At 41.6% G+C, this 25,209-nt stretch overlaps 1 protein-coding gene across 1 annotated transcript; it reads right to left on the bottom strand.

Annotated features, from left to right (window-relative positions):
* Positions 1-969: 969 nt before the first annotated feature.
* stk40 (serine/threonine kinase 40) lies at positions 970-25,069 on the bottom strand. The gene is made up of 11 exons (XM_077575865.1): positions 24,834-25,069; positions 16,965-17,100; positions 15,580-15,665; positions 14,307-14,450; positions 12,900-13,124; positions 12,730-12,782; positions 9,250-9,365; positions 7,946-8,090; positions 7,356-7,475; positions 5,213-5,297; positions 970-5,096 (listed from the first exon to the last, which is right to left on the bottom strand). Exons 2-11 carry the CDS (start codon positions 17,089-17,091, stop codon positions 4,881-4,883), a joined length of 1,317 nt encoding a protein of 438 aa, XP_077431991.1. The 5' UTR covers positions 17,092-17,100; positions 24,834-25,069; the 3' UTR covers positions 970-4,880.
* Positions 25,070-25,209: the final 140 nt, after the last annotated feature.

Raw genomic sequence — 25,209 nt, 5'->3', positions numbered from 1 at the left:
CTATCATTATTTGCACAACTAGCCATCTGTGTGGCTACAAAGACATTGAAAACTGCTAGCAAAAGTGTTATGAAACCCAAAGTTATTACTGTTCAAAAAAAAAAAAGAATGATGGTCATGTTTGCGATCTTACTAGTTTGGACGAAATCTACAGATTTGCTTGCAAACACGGTTATTTCTTCATGCACTCCATTTCCACTTATTTCGATGTTATGCGACATGTTTAACACACACTGACGATAATAATAGTAATAATGGTAAATATAACTTCAGTCAGGGGCTTGAACTGATTATTTGCATTTAAATTCAGTTCAATGGGAAACCTTACGCTGGTTTACAAACGTTTTGGATCTTGTAAGTAGTCACAGTATGGAATCAGTTAGTAAACCGAGGTTCCACCATATATAGATATATATTTGATTCTTAATTTTAGAATTTTGAGACTTTTCAAACCACTTATTTATAACCAATACTATAATAAATCATGAATCTAAATATATATATATAATTAAAGTATAATAATGCAGGTAAAATACAATAAAAAATAAAATCAATATCATAGAAATATTTACACATATTACTAAACCAAATGCAAGTACTTTCGATATAAATCATATTGGGGAAAAAATTATCTACTGAAATTGAAAATTAAAATATCATATGTTTATATAAGACAACACCATAGCATGAATCTATATTGATTACATCTAACTTGAGCATTGTTGATTAACTTTGACACTTTTCTAGCCTTACAGTTGTGGTCCAATTTATGTAAATACTATTATTAAAACGAAACATTTAAATAACTCAAAATATTTATTCATGATTTATTAATCAAATGACAAGGCAAGAATATGCCAACAGACAACATAAGATCAGGCTATAGTTGACCTAGTTCATAATTTAAGAAACTTCGCCACCTGCTGGTCAAAAGTAAGCTCTGCAATTACCAAAAACAACACACAAGACTTATTTTCCATATCAAAGTTTATTGCTGACATGCATGTAGTTTCTGATGAAGTAGAAAAATATGTTTGTTTTTGTTTTTTTTTTTACAAAGGTGATTTTCTATCTGTACAATAATGTCATTGTGTCACTAGATGCCCCCAAAGATGACCAAGCAGCTTACGAAGACCAAAACACATCTGCCTTGTCATAGGATCGCTTTAAACACGTCAGCAATATGTCCAAAATATACCCAATTACAGTACACTTCAAAGCGAGTGGGGATATTTTGTTTAAAAAAAAAAAAAAAAAAAACCTCAAAAAGTAAATACAATTTTGCTACTAAACCGGTGGTGAAAAGGTGAAATGTTTTGGGAGGAAAAGAAAATTTGCTTGTGTGGAAAAATATGAATGCAGTTTTTGCTACTAAATCACACCGCGAAAATGGGGGCAGATTAGATTGATTCGAGGATAGAAAACAGTGTTGTGGATGAAACATTTTTGGGTAATAATTTTAAACTGTAAGATGGGGAAAATGTAAAATTTTTGCAAATAAAATGAATACATTCAACCAAGTGGAAATCTTGGGTTATTGGTGCGTTTTGGCCATTAAACTAATTGAGGGAATGCAGAAGAAATATTTTCAGGGTGAAGAAAACATATCAGTGGAAAAATAGTCAAACAATTACTGCTACAAAAATACTATAAATTGAAGTAAATAATTGATACCCCCTCGCACTTCTCACCAAGTAAATAGGAGAAAAAAGGGAAATATTGGTACAGTTTCATTCTTTTTCTTTGTGTAATCAAGAATATTTCAAGGCTTTAATTGTTATACAAATTGTTGGAGCTAACCGAGGGGAATATTTAAAGACAAAATAAATTTCTGGAAAAATAGATGTCATTTTGCTATAAAATAATACAAATATAAATTAAAATGTGTCACTATTTTTGGGAAAAATATGATTTTTTTTTTTTATTTAATCAGTGGAAGGAACCCAGTGGGTGAAAAAAAATCTAAAGCAACTTTTTGGAAATATGATACATTTTTTGCTCTTAAATAAAATGAGTGGGGAAAAACTGAAAGCAAAAAAATATATACAAAATACACTCTTGTTACTAAATAAGTGGCACAGAACTGTGGCAACATCATGCATTTCAGTTCCACATTGCATTAGTTTCATGCTTTTCAAAACCACAGTAGCAACACAGCTGCAAGTGAAAAACCAACCTGGCGGTGTGAGGGGGGCAGGGGGCGTGATGACATTTACATTTAGTAAGTACATTCTACCTCTAATTACCATCCTGTGGCCCATTATCATTTCACATCAGCATTTTCAGTAACTACTACAATACTGATATGGAAAATCCTACTCATTTTCTTGATGGGTATTTTTTTTTTTTTTTATGAACTGGATGAAACTTGGGAGTTTTATATATTTAAATAAAATTATAATAATTAAAGCTAGGCATAAGTCAGAGCAGCTTAAATGTTGGTAATATGGCAAGAAATGTGGTTTATGGCAAGTACATGATGTATTTTAGTTAAGTTTGGGGTCTGGATGGTGGGGGAAAAAAAAGTGCTACTTTTTCATAATTGTAGCTGATAACGTAGAGCAAAAAAAAAAAAACATTTGAGAGAGCAATAAATAAATCCACCTTGAAAATGACAAGTGAATGAGGTTGGGATGCAAATATAAATAGTAGAAAGTCTAATTGAGCCTGCAGCAAAGTCGCTTAACAGTCGCTAGTGCTTAGCCTTGATTAAGTAAATAGTCACCGCAATCCAAGGCAACCAGAAAAAAAGTAAAGAAAAAAAAAAAGTAAAATAACAACAAAAGAAATATTACAGTATGAATCACCAAGCACCTACAAGTGGAATAATACATGCATGTACATGAGGGGGCTGCTAATACACAAGCAAGGGCTAGCTCGGTGTTGGTCTGCTTTTCACAGTGTGCCAGATAATAAACACTATTTAGACGCTTTTCCACCACACCGTACCCACACTTGGCTCTACTCTCCACGCACTACGAGGCGGTACAATTTCTGGTCAGCTGGAGTTTAAAGCGCAATACAGATGACGTGACGTGCGGTGTGAGGAGCTAGAAAGGACAAAAATTAAACATGCTAATGTTAGCTTAGTGCTGCTATGCAGTCAGATAAAATGAGCGCGCCGACTTGGCAGTTTCCGTGGTTTTGTATGGCGGGGAACACAAAAACAAAATCAGCCATGGGAAGGAAGCACCTTTTATCCAAGAGGAGACTCAAGGGCAGCAAGAAAACGGGCCAATGCAGCCAAGTGGAGACTATGGAGTATATTACTGCACCTTCTCCTACACACGGACGTCGCGGTTCAAGGAGAAGACTGCTAAAAATGGGGGGGGTGGTGTTAGCGTAGCTGGGCTTATTCTACACAGTCTCTACTATAAATCCAATGCCAGAAAATTAACATGCTGAAGTGGAAGGCCTGGAAACCTGAAGAAGACGCCACTGGCGGCCATCTTGCGTTGCCACGCGCTAATTGCGCCCATCTCCAATAGACTGATTTCTCCGTGGAACATTTATCGCCACGGTATGTGGCGTATTGTTGTACCAATAAGTCTGAGAGAAGTGATTATAAATTTTCTCTTATAAGTTATGTCTCCGAGTGCTGCGCAAAGATTAATCAGAACCATGAACAATGAAATGAAAGCAAAGCCCATCAGGAAAAAAAAATTTTAGCTGCAAAATGTGAACCTAATCTCTATAAGTCACAATACTGAGATAATATAGTCCGACCGGTTGATACAAACAGTGAGAAAAAAAGAAGTACCTGTACCTGACACTGTATACTCGACAGTTTTCTGTTTGCTGCAGTGCCCTTTTTTTTTATTATTATTATTTTTTAAATATATCGCTGGCCTTGTATTAAATGTGTCTCCCTTTCCGTGGCTGATGTGTTCAATGCTGCGAGGATTTTGCGGTTTTCCGAGCCGAGCCAGTACCGTGTCGTGGAAAAGCGCCAAAAGACTGGAGGATAGCTTAAAGATGGCTGCCGAGGTGGACGGCTCGGCGGGCCCTGGCTTGAGACACACGCACGCGCGCGCACACACACACACACCTGGCTATGCAAACATGTCAAAAGTGTCATTCACATTCATACCGGAAACAAAAACACACTTTTCATCCGTTGTTCGTCGGACTACCTGGAAGCCATTTAAATTCCGAATGAGGCGTTGGGTACCAGTTCCGTGGCGTTTACAAAGTTTTCTTTTTGTGTGTGTGTGTGTGATTTTTGGTTGTGGCACCAAAGAGGATAACGTGGCAGCGTCCAACATTTGGGCCTCATCGGTGGTCTTGGCGTAGTGACTTTCCAGGGTTTCCGCACGCTAGCTGCCTGATGCTAGGAAAAAAAATCTCCACAGGGACGAGACGACCAGTACCAAAGCGCGCTTCCATAATGTCCGTCTTCAATAGGATATGAAAAATGCTACTCCAAGGTCATAATGATTTTAGAAAAAAAAAAAAAAAAAAAAAAGAAGCTTATTCCATTTTACACCCCCTCGCGGAAAACCACTGAAGAGGGGTTTGTTGTTTCGTTCCCCGTAGCGTGACGGGAAAAGCACAAATGTCACCGGTGGCATTGTAGAACAGTGAGCGTGGTTTACCAACACAGAAGAAGAGACGGAGAGGTAGATTGATTTGAAGGTTTTCCAAAACGGGACAACAGTAGAAGGAAGGAGGTATGATGGGAAGGTGGAGGTGCTGCTACATGATGGTGGTCCTGTATTGCTCAGGAGCTCCGAAATACACGGCGACAATGCGGATGGAGGGTTGCACAGTGACGAGAAGGTGAACTGAGGGCTTTTCTTTAGCAGTTCGGCCCCACTTTGTTCCACCCGCCATGGCCCGATGCCTACCTTACACATGGATGCGAGTTCGGTTTGGGGGGTCTACTTGCGGAGGAAGCGCAGCGCCAGGATGGCGGCGTCCAGCGGGCTGACGGGCTGGGCGTCGTGGCCTAGCCGCCGCACAGGCGGCAGGCTGTTGAAGTGGCGCTTGAGGAAGCTTTTGGCCTCGTGGAACGTGTTCTTCTCCTCGGCCAGCAGCAGCTGCTGACGCATGTAGTTCTCAAACTCGTACTGCGACGACTCCTCCGTCACTTTGGCCTAGAAAAAAAGATATCCAATTGAATAAATAATTATTATTTTTTTTCAACTTGAGTCACTGAGTGTTAAGCCAGCCTTGAGTAAAGGAACTGATCAGTCCATGTAAATTCCTTTACCTCTTGTAGATGCTCTGGGTGGTTGATCTGATCGTCAATATCCGGAACCACCTGCAGCGGGCCGCTTAGTGATGAAACTGACTGCCTGTAATGTAACAACATGAATGATCTTTACACTCTAGTGGACATGAAGAGAGTTGCGCCCAAACTGTAACACGGCTTTGTATGTACAGTGAGGAAAATAAGTATTTCACCCCCTGGTGATTTTGTGAGTTTGACCCTTTACAAAGAAAGGAACGGTCTATAATTTTCATGGTAGGTTCATCTTAACAGTGAGAGACAGAATATTAAAAAAAATCCCAGGAAATCACATTATATTAATTTTAAACATTTATTTGTCTTTTATTGAGGAAAATAAGTATTTCACCCCCTACCAACCAGCAAGAATTCTGGCTCCCACAGACCGGTCATGTGACCAGGAGGCACACACATTAGTCCTCTTACTTAATTGGTATTCCTAATTAAGTTCCCGTTACCTGTATAAAAACACACCTGTTCACAGAATCAATCAATGCATCAGATTCCAACCTCTCCACAATGGGCAAGACCAAAGAGCTGTCTAAGGACGTCAGGGACAAGATTGTAGACCTGCACAAGGCTGGAATGGGCTACAAGACCATTAGCAAGCAGCTGGGTGAAAAGGAGTCAACTGTTGGTGCGATAGTTAGAAAATGGAAGACACACCAATTGACCATCAATCTCCCTCGGTCTGGTGCTCCACGCAAGATCTCACCTCGTGGAGTGAACCGGATCATGAAAAAGGTGAGGAAACAACCCAGAACTACACGGCAGGAGCTTGTTGATGATATCAAGGCAGCTGGGACCACAGTCACCAAGATGACCATTGGTAACACACTACGCCGTAATGGATTGAAATCCTGTAGTGCCCGCAAGGTCCCCCTGCTCAAGAAGGCACATGTACAGGCCCGTCTGAAGTTTGTCAATGAGCACCTGGATGATTCAGAGGAGGCTTGGGAGAAAGTGCTGTGGTCAGATGAGACTAAAATCGAGCTCTTTGGCATCAACTCGACTCGCCGTGTTTGGAGGGCGAAAAAAGCTGACTTTGACCCCAAGAACACCATCCCCACCGTCAAGCATGGTGGTGGAAACATTATGTTTTGGGGCTGTTTCTCTGCTAAGGGTACAGGACGACTTCACCGGATCGAGGGGAGGATGAATGGGGCCATGTACCGGGAAATCTTGGGTGAGAACTTCCTTCCCTCAGCCAGGATATTGAAAATGGGTCGTGGATGGGTGTTTCAGCATGACAATGACCCAAAACATACAGCAAAGGCAACAAAGGAGTGGCTCAAGAAGAAGCACATTAAGGTTATGGAGTGGCCTAGTCAGTCTCCAGACCTTAATCCTATAGAGAACTTGTGGAGGGAGCTGAAGCTTCGAGTTGCCAAGCAACAGCCTCGAAATCTTCAGGATTTGGAGAGGATCTGCAAAGAGGAGTGGGCCACAATCCCTCCTGGGATCTGCGCAAACTTGGTGACCAACTACAAGAAACGTCTGACCGCTGTGCTTGCCAACAAGGGTTTCTCCACCAAGTACTGAGTCATGTTTTGCTAGGGGGTGAAATACTTATTTTCCTCAATAAAAGACAAATAAATGTTTAAAATTAATATAATGTGATTTCCTGGGATTTTTTTAATATTCTGTCTCTCACTGTTAAGATGAACCTACCATGAAAATTATAGACCGTTCCTTTCTTTGTAAAGGGTCAAACTCACAAAATCACCAGGGGGTGAAATACTTATTTTCCTCACTGTATATAAAAATCAGCAGGCTCCGTGAATATCGCTAACCTGCTGCCCGAAATAAATTCACAACTACAGTAAATGTGTTAATAACACTTCAAGGCCAAAAATGTAAAAGAAGCCAGTAATTGAGCAAGCCTTCTCATGCCACGTGACTCTTCAATTCTCAAACTAGTTTTTTGCAAACTGGAAATTTTGGCATTAAGGCTGAAAAAATTAATCGATAAATAATACGTTTTTATGATTTTTTTTTTTTTGCAAACTGCACCAAATCATTTTCAAATTATTTTCCATCTGTGAAACAGACATTTGATTTAAAGGCAATATTGCAAAGCACAAGTTGCCACAGTTGTTATCCAAGGATTCATCAGTGTACTTACCAAGAGGCAATGATGTCACCAAGGGACTCCAGCACCTCGCCAGCAGTCAGTCTCTGCTGAGGGTCGAGCACCAGCAGTTTTCGGATCAGACACACTGTGTTCTCGGACACGCGGCCATCTCTGCGGGACACATTTACGTTACACACAACTTTTTGAATAAAATAAAATAGAGATATTCTGCTATCGGTTGGAATTTAAGGATGAAGCTAAAATGCACGATAACCTTCCCTAAACTTCTGAACGCAGCCATTCATTATTTCACAATTTTTTTTACACAACTTGCTTTCCTCTAACAAGGAGCTAAAAAACAAAACTCACAACCGGTATTGGATCAGAGAATAGAACAGTACATTTTTTGGCCTAATTAGAATTGGAAATTAAACAGTCCTTGTCATTACATTGTGCACATTTTGACATCACGAAGTTACAAAAAGGCATTGAAGTGCATTTAAATGTTTAGATTAAGTTCATTTGTAGCACATTTTTAATATCGTCCTGGAATTTCAACCGAAAGCCAAATATATTCCCGACTTTTTGCAACTGCTGCATCCTGTGGTGGACCATCGCGAGATCCCCCAACAGGGACTCACTCTGGGATGGAGTACTCGGCGGCCTTGATCTTGCGGAAGAGCTCTTGAGGTATGCTGTCGTAGAAAGGGAACTGGCCGTACAACATGGTGAACAGGACCACGCCGAGAGCCCACATGTCGCTGGGCTTACCGCGGTACGGGCGACCTGGAAAAAAATAGAGGTGTTTATAAATATTTGCTACAAACGTCTAGAAAACAATTATGATATAATGTGATTGGATTTCACAAAGCCCATAAGCTTTTAAACACAATGTGATTTTCAATTTGAATTGTGGTTCAAATGCAGATTTGGATAAATATATACAGATTCAATTTCTTATCAGAGTTGGCATTTATGATCATTCTTGTAACATAACTTTCTTTACGCAACATTAGCAGCTTTTCGTGACAGTATGTAGCCATATAAAAAGCTAATGTACTGCCAACATTAACACTCAGCTAAACATTTTGTTTTGCACAAGGACAACATTGACCCTCGGTGACTCAGGGTGATAAGAAAGTTCCTGTCAAGGCGGCGGGCGTAATGATTAACAGGATGAGTAAAGGCAAACAAGTTGAGTCCGTGTGAGTTTACATTTCCGCGAAATTGCCGCCATTAACGCAAAGCCGGTACAATTAACCTTCTGAGCCATCCAATCAGCTGACACGAGTGAGGAGAAGGGGTAACGTTGCGCCGTTTATGGGCAATGCTGTCACAGCAACAGCAGCAGGCAATTTGGTAAAAGCACATGAACACTTGTGAACATGCAGAGAAACACAAGCAAACGTGTATGCGCATAGAAGACACACACAAATTCTCAGACACAGTGAGACAAAGACACACATGCACAAATACACACAAGTACAGTAGTGGAGGGTATATGGGAGTAGTTTCTCTCCAATGAGTCATCATGGCGTGAGTCACTGACGCTTGCTTCTAATTGCATGCCAGTCACGTTATGTTGACACACACACACACACGTACAGCTTTACCGCATTTTGTTAGCACACAGCGCCAGCCAAGCAGCGAAGACGAGCAGTCAACATTTGCTTTCTCATTGTAAAGCCGAGCGATTGCAAATGCCGACTTCTTCTTTTCATAGTGAAAGAGTTCTCACGAAAGATAAAAGCAGCTTCCCCTGCGCATGCAGTGATGAGAACACACTAATTCATGTTCTCCTTAGTCCCGTGTCGCAAGACAACTCCGGTCCTAGGATGAAAAACAAACCAACTAGGCTGATAAGAGTTACGCAATAGAACCCTAACGCAACTTTTTTTTTTTTTAGCTGGAGAACATCTAAGATGTCATTTATGGTGACACTCACCGCTTAGCACATCGGGGCTGATGTAGGCGGGACTTCCTCGCTGATCTTTGAGCAGGTCGTCCTCACTGACCAGGTGTTTTCCTAAGCAGAAGTTGGTGATGGTGATTCGATGCGTCCTGCAAGAACACACACAAAAACAGCTAATTAATTAAAACCGCCAGAAAATAAAGCCTGTTATCGACATGTCATTGGAGTCCCCAACCATAATGAATGATAGGCAAAGTAAATTTAGGAGCCACATACAGTAACTTCATGCTTTTAATTCCGGTATGGCTTCTATTATAGTAGAAGCCAGTATTGAGGAAACGTGGTTGTAATGAGTGCAAATTACCCTCAGCACGGTGTGATTAATATCGTTAATAGAGAGACAAGCTTGCACTACATGAGGAATTTTTGGGGCTTTTTGTTCAGTTGGGGGAGGGAAAAATGAAATAAAGAAAAAGAAGGGAAAAAAAACAGAACACTTTGGACAAACATATGAGTCAACTTGCGGCTGAGGATGATTGTTGATTACTAAAGGCTGCATGGCGATGAGCTGGCAAATGGATTTGTATTTATAAAGCTGGAAAGCAGGCAAAACATTTACAGACACGCAACTTTCTTGTGTACCCACGCCGCATATGCGAAACCTTTCTCCAGACACGTGCTTTCTAAAAAAAGGTCACCAGCTTCCCCCCTCTTCTTTCTCACTTTCACACCACACACACACTTTTGTTCCAGCCAATTCATCTAACCCTCCGTTTCTTTCTCCCGAGTTGCTATTTGCTGTTCAGCCCTTCGAGGGTGTTCAATTCAGATCATACAGCGGCCCCGCGATGCGCGCACAAAAGGAAGGCCAAAAGCAGCGATTCAAGGGCGCTCTCGGCATAAACGCGTCCTTTGAGGCGAGCTCTGCTCTTTCGTCCTTGCGCATCACGTCTTTGCCATTCTCATGCCGGAGATGGGCTTGGTGAAATTGCATGTTTGCCTCATGAGTGGGGCCAAGGGTGTCTGAGGACTTTGGTCATGTGATCTTAAAATTTATTTATTTTTTTTAAAAAGAGGTAATGGCAGCAGTAGTGGTAGGAATAGAGCCATTCATATTACAGTCTCTTCAATTTGTCATCAATTTTCCACCTGCGCACAACTTCCAGTGAGGTTGGTTACAGCCCCGTGGCTCTTTAATTGTGCAAAATGTTCAACAGTAGTCAAACATAACATAAAGCTGCTTGAGATGGTCTTCAGGCCTTAACCTTTGACCTTTTTCTCTATCATTTTCCTTCTAATCTCCTGAGAGCACTCTCTCCTTCACTTCTTCTGGTCAACATTTAGTGCGGGATACACCATGTCAACGAACAACACAGTTGACTAATTATCATACTTTAAATAGGCCGACTGACTGATTATAAGTTTGAAGACACTTGTTATGCTAATTGAACAACACACCTTGGTTGAACATGTACTAATAGTCAAATTAGTTTCAATCTTTTCTAGGGGTGCCATAATTTTTGTCCATACCTGCTTCATGTTTTTTTTAATAATTCAGTTGAGGCACAATTCAATAGCAATATCTGATCTTCAGTGGTTGATATTACTATTCATTAAAAAAGTATTACATTTGTCAGATTCAAGCTATTTCTGTGACCACTGTGTTTTAATTTAGTCAATATAGGGTCCAGTGAGCAATAGTGGTATAGCCAAAAACATATATTGCTGACTGTATATCTCATTGGGGATTACCTGTCATACACAACAATCCTGCTAATGCAAATCAGCGAGTAACAGAACCAGTATTCATGCGCAGTGTGCATCTATGAATGGTTGCAGACATTCGAGAATACATTAAAAATGCAGAAAGTCAATCGCGCGCCGAGTGTCGTCAGCCACGTTGGGATCAAATTGATTCACGATATCCTGCTGTAATGGAGGCAGCATCAGGAAAGGACACTGTTAGTGCACCAACTGCTGAGCATGTCAATGGATTGCAACAAAAAGCGAGAGGAGGGAGGACTTTGAATTGGGGTGGAGGTACATGACGGGAAAAGTGAAAAAGGATATGACAAAAGGAGACAAATCGCGTGGACAATGGAAGCAGGAAATGGGGGGGGGGAAGCAGGAGGAGGGTAAATAAATTATGACAATGTGTGTGTGTGTGTGTGCGTGGATGCGTGTACGTGTATTGCAGAGTGAGTCAGCTGTGAGCTATGGGCCCTTTTGGCAGGACTCTCCTTTGTCTCCAGCGGGGACGAACTGTTCCAACGCGCCACCCTCCTGACTAAAGCACGCCACTGTTTGAACATCAATGCAACTGGGGGTCAATGGGGTCTAATGTCTGGGATGCAGACGTGTCAATACAGAATTGCAAAAGTCCAGTTTTGTTTTTTTGTGTCAAGTTGGACACTTTCCATGGGAATTGAAATGAATTTATGAGAATATACAAATAACACAGGAATTACAGAATCTAAATACAGCTGGGGAAAATATTTTAGCATAATCTAGACCAAAACATTGACTTTTCATGCAAGTCAAACATTTATGTACAAGTAGGAGCGATTGAATATATATATATTTTTTTTTAATCAAGTATTGCATCGCTCATCTCATTGGTTAAATGAGTAATCTACATTACATTACATAAATTTCTGGACTACAAACCACTACTTTTTTCACTTGCATTCAACCCTGCGGCTAATACAAAGGTGCAGATATCCATCAGATCACAAGGGGGCGCACTATAAAGGAAGCGCAAGAGCGTCAGGCAGAGCAAAACAAACCAAGTGAACCCAAATATAGTAGGAGAGACAGAACAAGAGCGAGACAATTTGCACCTTCATTATGGAAAATAAAGTAGCGAGAACCCGGTGCAGTAACATTAAAAAAACCTGCGTCTTACAGTCGGGTGCGGCTTATATGTGTAGTATTCCCCAAATTTGGCTCGCACTAGTCAGGTGCGCCTTATAGTCCAGAAATTACTGTAATAAACCTGCGCAATAGGGCATGTATTATTGTCCATAAGCAGACAGCATCATCAAACTCCACACCTGGGATTTTTTTTGGTGTATTTTAACGTACTGTAATGCCTGTGGCATGTGGCCAAGGAGACCTACCTTCTTATGACAAAACAAAATGATTTTTTTATGCCTGAATATGACACCTTTCTATTAAACCCTCAATTTCCAGTTAATTCCCATGTAAATGTTCCACCCCCTTTGCAAACTTAGTCACTATGCGACAATACTAAACCTCTCACACGTAGAGCAACACATGCATGTGCATGATTAGACTTTGGCTCAAGCGAGGTTGCAGACCTAAGCAGTGGCGGGCTGTAGCGAGCAAACCAAACAGCTCAGTTACTCAACCCGCAGACAGTAAGTCGACCAAATGAGTCTTCCTATGACTGATCCCGCTGTCAGGATAAGAATGTGGCCCTCTGCTCGGGTGTCGAGTCGAGAAAATGACTTCCTGGCAAAAGCCAGGCGGCAGCTTATTTTTAAGTCTTACCGTTTGTTCAGCACCATGTTTCCCAGCTTGAGGTCTCGGTGCACGATGTTCTTCTACAGCAGGAAAGACACAGAAGGGAAAGGGCTGTCAGCTCATGGTGTATGTGTTGTGTAATCATAGAATATTTCCTATGTGGAAAAAACAAATGTCAAAAGCTGACAGAAGCTCACCTTGTGCAGGGCCTCCACCACGCGCACCACGTCGTAGAAGATGATGATGGCCTCGCGTTCGCCAAGCCTCTTCTCCTTGATGACGTAGTGCTGCAGGTTGATGAGGTCGGCCGTCTTGTCGCTGAAGTCGTGCGCGCACAGGCAGTCCAGCACCAGGCAGATGCGCTTCTTCATCTTGCGCGACTTGTTGGCCTCGGGGTCCTCCACGATTTCATAGGCCCGGTCCTGCAACGCACGAGTTCAAGTGATGCGGGGGGGGGGGGGGGGGGCGAGCATTCTCCGGCACAGAGATCCCGTGAAATAGTTGAGGAGGTGCTTTAGCGGAAGACACAGCATTGAGCCGCCTTTGCAAAGAGGCAAACTAGCAGCAACACAACACATCATCCCACAACCACATAATTAGATGACATCAGCTGTGTGTGGTATGCTGTTATCTCAAGTACGCAGGAGATTTTTTTTTTCTGTCATGTGGAGTCTGTCATGTTCATATAATTTAAAAAAAGAAAAACAGTACATGTTTATCCATAGAACGCAAGTGTAATGTTTCAACTTCCCCTAGCAGCTTCTCTAAAAGCAGAGCTCATTGATTTCTGTATCACGTCTGTATGTGTTTTTCCCTTTTTCTTTTTTAAGCTCTAGCCGGCGCTTCTGAAAGCTTCTATCATCTTGGATCTCCCGGTGTGGATGCAACCCTAATCTGATCAATACGGCAGACGTAAATGAATCAGAGCGCAGGTCGGGCCGCCGTCGCCGTTCTGCGAAGACGGGAAGATAGAACAATAACAAAGTTAAGAGGGAGGCCGACGGGAAGGGCAGGTGAGGGAGGGGGCGAGGGGGAATAGTGTGAATGGATGAGGCTATGAAGAGTGAATGACAGCGGATAAAGAAGGCTCTTGTCTTAAGGGTGAGCTCACTCCTATTGAAGAAAAACACTCTGACACCAACAGCCAGCTTTCTGTTTATTCCTTCAATCAATCAAATCGTCTTTCCTCGAATAGTGGGCATCCCCTGAGTCGATACCATTCCGCCATTACTAGTCGGGTGTGTCATTCACTTAAGACAATTAAACAGCAACCTCAAATGGACGCCTACCAATTCCCGTCACGTAAGCAATAGGTAGTGGCTGTAATTACCACTTTTGTTAACATACAGACAGTAAAGAAACTGCTGAGCCTGTCTGGCCTATATTATTCATTTAAACACCAACCGAGACATAAAAAACCTCAAGATTAATTTGAGTGTGGAGACTGTTCAGTTGTTGATACATTTGATTTTTAACTTTGTCTATACATTTAATTGAGTTAAGTCCATAAGATGGCCTGAGTTGAGTTTCAAACCTGAACCTCAGAGGCAGACACCGAGCTAGCACATAGTTTGACCCCAAAAAAACTGCTTAGCTTCGGCTACCTGGAAGAGGCCGTGATGGTGGACCACTCCGTCCTGGTTGTGCAGCAGAGACAGGAGGGAATACTCTGTGTGCAGCAGCATCTTCCCCTGCCTTTCCTCCTGCGTCTCGCCAGCAGAGTCCACTCGCTCCTCTAGTGTCAAGATCTGCAAAAACAGACGAGGGTGGAAAAACATCAGAGGAAATTTTGGGGTCAGACTGTGTGGGCAGCTTTGACAGTTTACTGCCAGTTGAAGATGATCCTCAGGTTGACAGTTTTGACACTGAAACCTTTTAAGCGTTGGAAGGACGCCAACTTGAGCCAGTTGACCCGTGGAGCCAGACACTCGCCTGAAACTGGTCACCAAGGCAACACAGCTCTATGTCGTCATCCTGAGTTTACTTTAAAGGGGACGCCAAGTCAAAACATTTCTTTACAATACACACACACACTAGTCCAAATATGGTATTTTGATCAATATTTTATTTGTGGGATATGAGTTAAGCAGAAAAATCCATCTGTTTTTAGGACTTTCAGGTGGGCCATTTTGCCACTTGCTGTTCACTGAAAACGACATCACAATGCCCAAGGACTAGGCTTGCAAACGTCAAACGACCAAACTGAGAAAACAGATGAGCCGTGTTTGGTCATTACCTGAGCCCTAAAAAACTGTGATGTCACTTTCAGTCGGCACCAAGTGGCAAAATGGCCGCCTCCTGAGATGGATAAAAACGTGTGTATTTTGCTGCTTAATTCGTATTGCACAAATTAAATACAGTAACCAGAATGTCATGCTTAGTCTAGTGTTTTTATTTATTTATTTTTACCCTAGTTTCCCTTTAAATTTACTTTTTTTTTATTATTTTTTATTTTTTACACTTGCAAGCCTGTTTAATGGATGGTGGTTGTATGACAGAATATTGAGCTCCCCACCTCCCACTTTCCAAAAACAGTTAGGTTAATTGAAAGACTAAATTGTGGATAGGTTTGAATAATTGTTTGCCTACATGTGCCCTGTGATTGGCTGGTGACTAGTTCAGTATATACCCTGCCCCTTGGCCAGCTTTGAGGACATGGCGACTCCGGATGAGGGTGTTAGAAGTGTACATTCCAGGGGGGCTGCTACCTTCCACCCCCTTTTGTATGCCCCTGGCTTGTGTAACATATAGGCTAACCCAAATAAGCAAGAGCACACAGGGTAGTTTGTTCGAGCCAAGCCATACAGTGAACACCAACAAAAAGGAAGGTGAAAAGTTCACTGTTGATATTTGATCTTCAAGTTGCACGGCACTTACTTTGAGCTGGTAGAAATCGTCGCTGCCATCTTTCCTGGCCAGACACTGCACTATGCTGGGCACTGGTGAGTTGCCTAGACGAGGCCCTACAAAAAAAAAAAACACAACAGCTGCATGACCAAAAGGCCGGCAACATACTGGCGTGTGCTCATTAGAAAAAAAGAAGCCTGCACATGGCCATTAACACCCCAGGCGCGATGTTTAGTTTGGCGCTTTGCAGATGGCTCATAGAGTAAACGAGACGTTTCAGGAGGGCCTCGGGAGTGAGAAGAAAGCACATCTTCCATACGCTTGCGTCAACACAGACCTCTCCGGTCTGTGTCATGGCGATCAGCAAAATTCTTTGCATTCTTGTCTCAGGCGCGCGTACACACAGACACCCAGCGAGCGACTCTTTGATACACAGACGCAAACACAGACACTGCCCTGGCACTCAGACATGAAAACAAATGACTTGATCCAAGCTCAAGTTCAACTAAAGTCTTGCGGAAAAATACGCCTCAAAAGTCAGGCAAAAATCGAGCAAATCTCAGCACGTAAAGAGTGACCTCTAACCGGCTTTCTTTTCCTGAGGCTTTTATTTAGATGATTCCAACACAGAAGGATACTAGTGGTGATGACGAATCGATATTACAGAATTTACTTTGCCAGAGCGCGAGCATAGTGACGGAAGACAGACTGTCCTGGCTGCTTGGTAAAATGGACCAAACAAACACTTCCGCTGGTTTCTGAGGTTACCCTCACTTTCCGGTGAAATGGAATTTGAAAGTGGCAGTCTACAGTACAAAAAAAATTAACAATTGCATTTACCAAGCTTAATGTAAATATATCTACTACTAAGTAATTCTAGAAATACCTACAAAAGGATACCAAGTTCACGGTCTCTGTGTTGTCAAAGGGTGAGAACCGTAGTTCTATTTTGTCCCTAACCGACCGCCAGAGGCGGAGCTTAACTGCACGGAAATGCCCTTTATGTTGGTGTTGTTTAACACATAGCCTATTAGAAGCATGGGAAATACAGGTTTGAAAACACTGACAGTTTGGTTTACAATGGAACTCCATTCCTATGGTTGTGATGGAACAGAATTTGTAATTAAAAATGGGAATGGAGCGAAGTCCGTCATTAAGACTATGCTATATAAAGTTATAATAAATAAAAAAATATTCAACCAATACATAAACATAAAATAATCAAATGGGGGAAAAAAACTCCAAGTACAGCAATAACTAAGCATGCCTTCTTGTTCATTCTAATTTTACAATGTGCAAAATACTGATTACAGTATACAGGACTTATTTTAGTTTTATACTGTCTGCATGGAAAATACAGGTTTTATGAGAGTAAAAGTTTGAGCCTAGACCTTCTGAATGCACTTGTTCCTTACCCAGGATGAACGGCCCAGCTCGCTTGGCGTTGCTGCCAGATATCCCAGTGTAAACTGGACACTGCAGCTTGCCGGCCCTGCTCGATGTCTCTCCGGCCCCTCTCTCCGACGCACGCCGCTTGGACATACTGGAGCTCTGCAGGGGGAAAAAAAAAAAAAGAGAAAAGAAAATCACATTAGGATGAGCAACGCCAGATGAATGCTGGCACACCATGCTATAAATAACAAATCACATTGCTACAGCTTTGGTGAAGACGAGACAATACCGAGAGCTGAGAGGGAGCAAGTCCTGCTTGGTAGAGCACGTGAAGACAAGTGAAAGGAGGTAAAACACCGGGCAGTTCCTCCCGACCTATTTAAAATGTCCCTCCCACACGTTTACCAACACCTCGGTGCCAATGTGAGACCATTACAGCTCCATTCACAATAACGGCTGCCGGTGTGTCGAGGATGACACCCCAGCTTCGATCCCCACTGACAAACAATCTCGCAATTCACTTAGTAAACACACACATGCAGCCCACCCCCACTTTTTATTTTTATTTTATTTTTTTTTATTGTCTCTCAGCTCATTCCTGAGCCTTTCGCTTTTAATCTGCCGGCTTATCTGTGCAGACCTCCACATGACGTGACATGCGTGTAGCGACAAGGCTGACAAGGTACTCGACTACGCCAGAAAAGCCTGCGACAGTGTGACACCGCAAAAAAAAAAAAAAAAAAAGAAAGAAAAAAAAAAATAAGACTCCAACCTGAGAGGTATGCTTTGTTTAGCGCGTTCCTGTGCCATGAAACTACGCCGGCTTCCCGTAACAGGGAAGTAAGTGCTGCCTAGAGCCGGAGAAGAACAATGACTCACCGCTTTTGACTTCCAGCGCCGTTGGACGGAGATATGCGCTTAAATGCTCAGGTGATGACACCAAAGAGGACGAAATGCACCCGGAGCGTGTGACGCGCGTGTCAAACCTGCTCTGGAAGGTTGAAAGCATGACAAAAGGCATATCTGTGTATGCGTGTGGGGAAATTAGGTTGGGGGGGGGGGGGACAACTTGTCCATGACTGAGAAAACAAGGAGGTTTGTATACCAGGTATAGTTGCAAGGCCTATTTGTATGAGTAGAGCAATATCACAAAATATTTTTCAAAAGAATGCATCTATGCACATTTCGGTCTGTAAACCTCTGATCTGATTCTACTCAGGCTGGATTTACACCAGTCAGTATTTGGTGTGACCAACATTTCCCTCACCCAAAAGGTTGGGCAACAATGGTCTAGTATAGCAACGTAGAATTTGGTGGCAATATGATGTGTAATGCCGAATTTACACCCCATGTTGAAGTGTCCAATTCAGATTTAATGTATATTTCCAATTTTTCGTCTGATTCCACTGATTTCAAGTAACACCCAAATTTAATTAACTATATGACCATCAACAATGGCCTGTGACAACAATAAACTGAAACTGAAGTAAACAATATTAAATATATAATATAAATGTTAGAGTGTACTGTTTAGTTGTGTAACCTCCAACTGCCATGACGTATGTCCCAAATTTTACAATTGAGAGCAAAAAAACAAACAAAAAAAAGAACAATTGAGTATCCTGAAACCGTGCTGTATAAATCCAGCCTTGCCTAATGTTTGACTCTTTGTATTATTGTCATGTGCTGCTATGCCCCACTTTGCTGCTATTAAAAAAAAAAACATAATTGCAGGGCTAATAAAAGCTTACGCTACACTATAATTAAAGGCAGGTGTTCAAATTAGCAGTTTATATTTGCGTCTCACTTTCATCCTGGTGCCTGCAGTACAAAAAAATGCTCACCTCATAAGTTTCGCATGATACAATAGAAATATGCACCCGCTGGAGTGAAAGCGCAGACAAAAGCAGATGAGCAAACAAGTCTGAGTTTTGAGGCCATTAATATTTTTTTTCTACACGCCATACAAGATCACGATCAGGGCACAGCCTACCAAACTACCAATTTTACATTTACTGTAAACTACTGCGGCACGGCATCTAATTCTATTAGAGTTGAGGCCACGATTTGAAAATAAATGTGAAGGCTTCACATTTTAAAAGACACGTGCATGTACCCAAACACTACAAGACGCACAGTACTTTCTATACCCTGGCAATTTATTTTTCGTGTGCTCAAACTGTGTTCAACTGCGTTTAAATGAACAGTGAAACTACTTTAAAAATGTTTTGACGTGGTCTATTTTGTGCATTTCCACCTATTGCAGGTGGGTATGGAGCATATTCCCTACAATAAATGGGGGTTCACTGTAAAGAAAAGTAATTCCGTGCACATTCGATGCTCAAGCTCCGGATGAACGAAGGGTGACTCACACAAGTAGAATCCAAGCATTGTAATAAAAAACACATTCAACAGCATGCCGGGATTTTTGTAAGCCAGAGTGAAACAAAGTAACTTTTAAGGTTTTATAATCACGCGAGCAACGTTCTTCTCCTTTCGAATGAACGGATCGTGCGCCACTCGCCAGTTGGCACTTGGGGCCAGAGCGCAGGCAGGACAGTTGGCAGCCGCTGCGAATTCTCACTTCCGTCAGGCTTTTTTTTTTTTTTTTTTTGTGTGCGTGTGTGATCCCAGACAGCAGACCGTGTCATCGTCATGTCTCTCGCCCATCTGTCCCCATCGCCGCTAGTCATCGGCCAGCGAGTCTGATGAGCCGAGGCTTTTTGACAGACAGCCTCGATGGCGCAAACCGCCCGTGACACCAAGTCACGCTGACGAAGAGGCCCTCACGTCTACTTGAGCAAGCAAAAAAAAAAAAAAAAAGAAGAAGAAATGACAAGAAAAATCTATTTCCTGTAAAACACCAACGACGCTAATGCTCAGCTGTTAGAAGCATGAACTGAACGTGTTTATCATTGTGGTTGCACAACTTCAATGAGTCACACTACAAGCTATAAGGTTATTGGAGAAACTGTGGGAAAGTTAGCTACAAAAAACAAGCTGCATTGAACAAATCAGTCCCAAGAACACACTTGTAAACAATAGTGGAGGAGAAAAAGGGTCTCCTGTAATATATTGTTGACATTTGAGGATTGAGGTTACAAACAGCGCACAATGAACTAGTTTCATAATAACTAAAAAAATAAATAAATAAAATAATTTAATAAATGTTGCTTCATCCAAAAGGAACTTGCATTATTATAGGGTTTCAAATAATTGTATTTGTCTTAATATTTGTTTTTTTATGTTTAAACATTTTCTTGTTTTGTACCCACCCCCCCAAAAAAAGATCGTTTTTACTGCACAGTGCAACTTCAAGTTTTTGCCAACATAAATAAATAAATTGTATTATAAATTATGCTTGGTCCAAAAGGAACTTACATAATTATAGTGTTACTATTTTTTTCTAATTGGTCTTAATAGTTTTAACTGTGTAAACATTTTCTTGTTTTGTACCAAAAAATAAATGATCATTTGAATAATCGTGATTTCAATTATTGTCAAACCAATTGGGATTATTATTTTTTCCATTATCGAGCAGCCCTACTTATTTGGATTGCATTTTTTTTAGTAAATACATATTTAGGGTGTACAAGTATTTTTCATATAAATATTTGTCATTATGACATTACTACTGTATTATTGATAGACTACACTTTGTTCCAATTTGCCTAAAAATGACCGGTAAGTTTACAGAATGCTAGGAATACCAACTGACTTGAATTATTATTATTATTTTTTTTTTTAAACACCAGAATGTGTCAAGCGAATTTTTTACTATATTGTGAACAGGCAGGAGGCAGGACAGGAGTTCACTAACCAACAAAACTTGAGCTATATTACTATCATCCATGCACCTTGGAGCAATGTAAATGATTCATCGTGAGGAGCTACCACACAAGAAGGCAACCGGCTCCTCAAGGCAGCACATGTAGCAACTAAATACCAAACAACCCCGCTTCCGTCACATGTAAAAAGCAAAAGGTCAGCACCGCCGCCGAATGCGAGGCGACCTAGATGACATCAGCGCGGGGACGGCGTGCGGTGGTCTCTTTTCTTACATACAACACAAACAAGTCTTATAGATCATGTTGCAGCAAAAGCGGGAGATAGACGGGACGAGAGAAAGAGAGAGAGGCGTGATGCCGGCGGTGCCCACGGGACACGCCGGGTCCCTTAAATAGAATCGAAGGAAGCGCATAAGGTGTCCAGCTAGCTATCCGCCCACAGGACTTCTTTGTGCAAGAGCATGCCGGATGTAAAAAAAAAGATAATAATAATAAAATGAAACAAGATAAATGAAAGCATGAACGCAAACTTGCTGGAGCCTAAAACAAAATGAAGGCCAACCAAACATCTGTAGAAAGTAACACCACATTGGCAATGCCCTTGATTGGCCAGGGGATGCAAGGTCACGCTGCATTCCACAGCCTGTAAAAGCCACAATTTTTCTAAATAATTCCACTCCACATTGCGGCCTTGTATAAATGGCACGAACATGAAATGGGGAGGGGTAGGAAATTGGAATACAAAAATCAACCAAACTGTACTACGGCTGCAGCTATTGAATATTTTGGTATTCAGATAAACAGAAACTGGATGGATGGATATCTTAATCAAAATTATATCAAATAATCGAGTAATTTTATAAAATAAAAAAATACGGTATATGGATATCTTTGCTTGATTAAAGAATAATTATGAATACCAAAGGGAAAAATAACACATTTCACTTAACCAACCAATTGATATTCAGTTTATATAGTTAACAATCTATAGCAAACAACTGTCTAGAAAGATGAGGATGGGACGATTTGACGTCAGAAAAGTTATCAAAATTTTGCTGGCTAAAACGGCACATTTGGCTAAGCTTGGTTTGCTAAAAATGGATCAGAAGTTGGAACTGCAACTATGTCAGGCTGTCAGCATCAAAGAGCGCAAAGTCATCCTCACCCATTAAACTCTCTTTGAAAAGATGTCCGACATCTCTTACCAGTCCATGCCGAGTACTCGCGTAGCGGTTAGCGGCCAGCCGCAATAGCAGGCAACAGGTGACATAGAAAATGTCAGTGTATTTAATAAGAGGCTTTTCAGCATTCTTAATTTGCGATTGAACGGGATTTCAGGATGATGCCGTGTTGATGTTGGTGGCAAAAGTTCATGATGGCAATGTAAACTGGCCCTCCAGCTATGAAGTGTCTCCAGCCGGGAAGACGAGTCAAGTCGGCTGCCACAAACAACTTGAAAATAAAAGCATTGCAAGGCCTCAACGTCCATGTATTACTGTATTCAAAACTATTTGGAAGTTGGCCTTCTCACCACAGCTCCACAACGCGGCGATTCTCCCCTATCATAGGTCGCATCCCCGCCGCAGCTAAGGTGAGCGGATGCCCGTTTGTAAAAGAATTCCCTGATGCCGGTACAGTGATGTGAAATTAGCACACACTTCTCTTGCCCTGTAGTTGCTGACAGATACAAAATGGGTAACCAAGTCCACCACCTTCTGAGGTGAAGTTTAACACCAGAACAAGGTCAGGTTTACACCTGTGTGCGGGAAAATTCTGCAATTCTGACAGCAGTTGCTGTCCAACACCAAGTGCGGGCGGGTGCCATCATCCGGCAATCTTCTACCTCCAGAGGTTAATGCGATTCCACAGTGGGGTGTGCAACTTTAACCCTGAAGCTCCCTTCTTCCGACTTGGTGAGAAAAGGTCTCATAATAACAATCACACATGGAGGGTCACATTTCCCGGTGCATTGATACGGTGTCACCTTACCACCGGTTGAAATTAGCCTGGATGCTACTTTAAAACAACTAATGCAGTTTAGCCACAATATTAGGTACCTCTGAAACAGCCAAAGTTGATGTAAGACCTCGATTCCATCATGTACACCTAATTCAGCCAAGAGTCAATATTTACAGTATGTACCAACAATGACGCTAATCTATCTATGCCAGTAACAGAGTGACACAGCAGGAAGAACAATTAAGATGGGCATCCAATTACTGCCGTTTAGTCAACAGAATAATAACTGTTCAGGTAAAGATTTGCTATGTGAATAAATAGTTGAATAAATTGAGACTAGGTATTATTTATCATTATTTCAATATGTAAAGACTACTTTTATGACTTTTTGAGGTGCTGCGCAATGGGATATAATTTATCAATAGCGAAAACAACACCGCATTTGAAATCAAACGAACACGATGTGCTTTCATCTGAAGTTATTTACATTGAAATCGGGAACAGCGGATACATTTTTAAATATGCCTTGCACTATTAGGGGCAAATGATCAATCAAATGACACTTTTACTTTTTAGTGCTTGGCTGCAAATCCTTTGCACTCAATTATAGCCTGAAATCTGGAACACAGACGTCACCAGACAATTGATTTTATCCCTGGTGATGCCCTGCCAGGCCTCTGTGCAACTGCGTTCAGTTCCTGTTTGTTCTTGGAAAATGTTTCCTTCAGTTTTGACTTCAGAAAGTGAAATGCTTGTTCAACTGAATTCGAAAAACTTCTAAATTAATCCTGCTGCTTTGCCAGTAGTGACATAGTTACAACATCAGAAGCAGTTCCAGGGGTAGCCATACATGCCCACCTGACCATGGGGCAACTGAGCAGCCAATTGCCCCATTCATTTTGTTAATTTAAAAAGTGTGAATCGCATATACAAATTGTTGTAATTCCAACACTATTCACATGAGTTGGATTGAAATACCCTCAAATTAGAGCTGAAAGTCTTCAGTTATAACACATCTTGCTCGTTTCATTTCAACCCATCGGAGTGGTGTTTCATGCCAGAAACATGAGAACTGTCAATGTCCCAATATTTATGGTCCTGGCTGTACCACAAACTATGATCCTAAAATGCTTAAATACAGTTTAAAACTAATCCAACATTGCCCTTTAAAATAAAAGCCTTACAGGTTCGATTTTTTTTTTTTAATGCACCAGAAGCAAAGACTCTCTGTAACATCCACTAACAGCCCTGGCTAAACATGGCTCCTCCGCAACATACGTACACTCACCAGACAGGCTCATCTGCATCCGGAGTAAGGACAACCGGAATAGAAAATGTATGGATGCGATTACAGAAAAGAATAGCTATGAAACATTCCTTATGTCTGAATTTGCCTACATTCATGTTGTTTTGTAAAGATTTAATTTGCCAGTTTTGCTCAAAGTTGCACATTCCTATTTTATCTTCTTGTGTATTTGACCTTCATGCTCCAATAGGGGGGCAAAGTGAGTCAGAAGTTACAGTACATGAGTCATTTTTCAGTGATTCAAGTAATTATTTGGAGGGATACGTTTCACTTCAATTAGCACATTATTACATTTGGCTTCTTTACCCACCTCTGTTGCACTATATAAGTCTATCTTAAAAAAAGGGAGCAACACTTACGTATGCACAATATAAACATAACAAAGACATATTTTTATCAGCTGCATTGGTTTATGGACTTAAGATATTGGAGCTGTACCTAATGAAGTGCCCCACTAATGTTTAACCTGCAACAAACGATAGTGAGTCATTTTACTGTGCATTAAAACCCAATCACATGTCGTCTACTACCACTGGTGTTGGTTGGAGTTACAGAAACATTTGACAAAAATTCGGAAGGAATAAAAGTTTAGAATTCCTTAGGTTGGAGCCTCCAAAGAGAAAGGCAAACACACACACACAAAGAGGGTACGCTACACCAGCAAGTTTTCCGTGCAAACTACTTATTTGGCGCAAAACGAAGGTTAATTTACTACATTTATTCCATTTTTCGGGTTTCGAAAAGGTTCGAATGACGAGCGTCAAGTCGGGGAGAGAAGCCATTTAAACAAAGTAGGAAATGTTACAGCTGGCTAGCACAAAGCTAACTCGCTAGCTCACCTCGAGCCGATACCGCCGGGTTAAAAAAAAAAAAAAAAAGTCTGGCGTCGTCCTCCGCCCTCACAACGTCGACATTTCTCGCTGGAGGGGATAGCTCTGCTTGTCGACGGCTCCGGACGGACCACCGCGGGTCGGGTGGCCGCTTGAAGCCTCCTTCTTGTCGCCGAAAAAAAGCAGCGATTAAGGAAGAAAAGCCTGCTCGCTCGCCGCTGATCGCATCTTTCCACAGCGACAGCGCCACCTGACAACGGAAGTGACGCACACACGCTTTTTACAAGATTGACAGCCGGCTTGGCCAATCACAGGCGCACCGCTCGCCGATGATGACATTTTTTTCAATTTGCGTAATGGAACAGGATGGGATTACATCATCGTG

This window comes from Vanacampus margaritifer, chromosome 9 (assembly GCF_051991255.1).
Source record: "Vanacampus margaritifer isolate UIUO_Vmar chromosome 9, RoL_Vmar_1.0, whole genome shotgun sequence".
In the NCBI taxonomy this organism is placed as follows: Eukaryota; Metazoa; Chordata; class Actinopteri; order Syngnathiformes; family Syngnathidae; genus Vanacampus; species Vanacampus margaritifer.
This window is presented reverse-complemented; position numbering and strand designations above follow the sequence as displayed.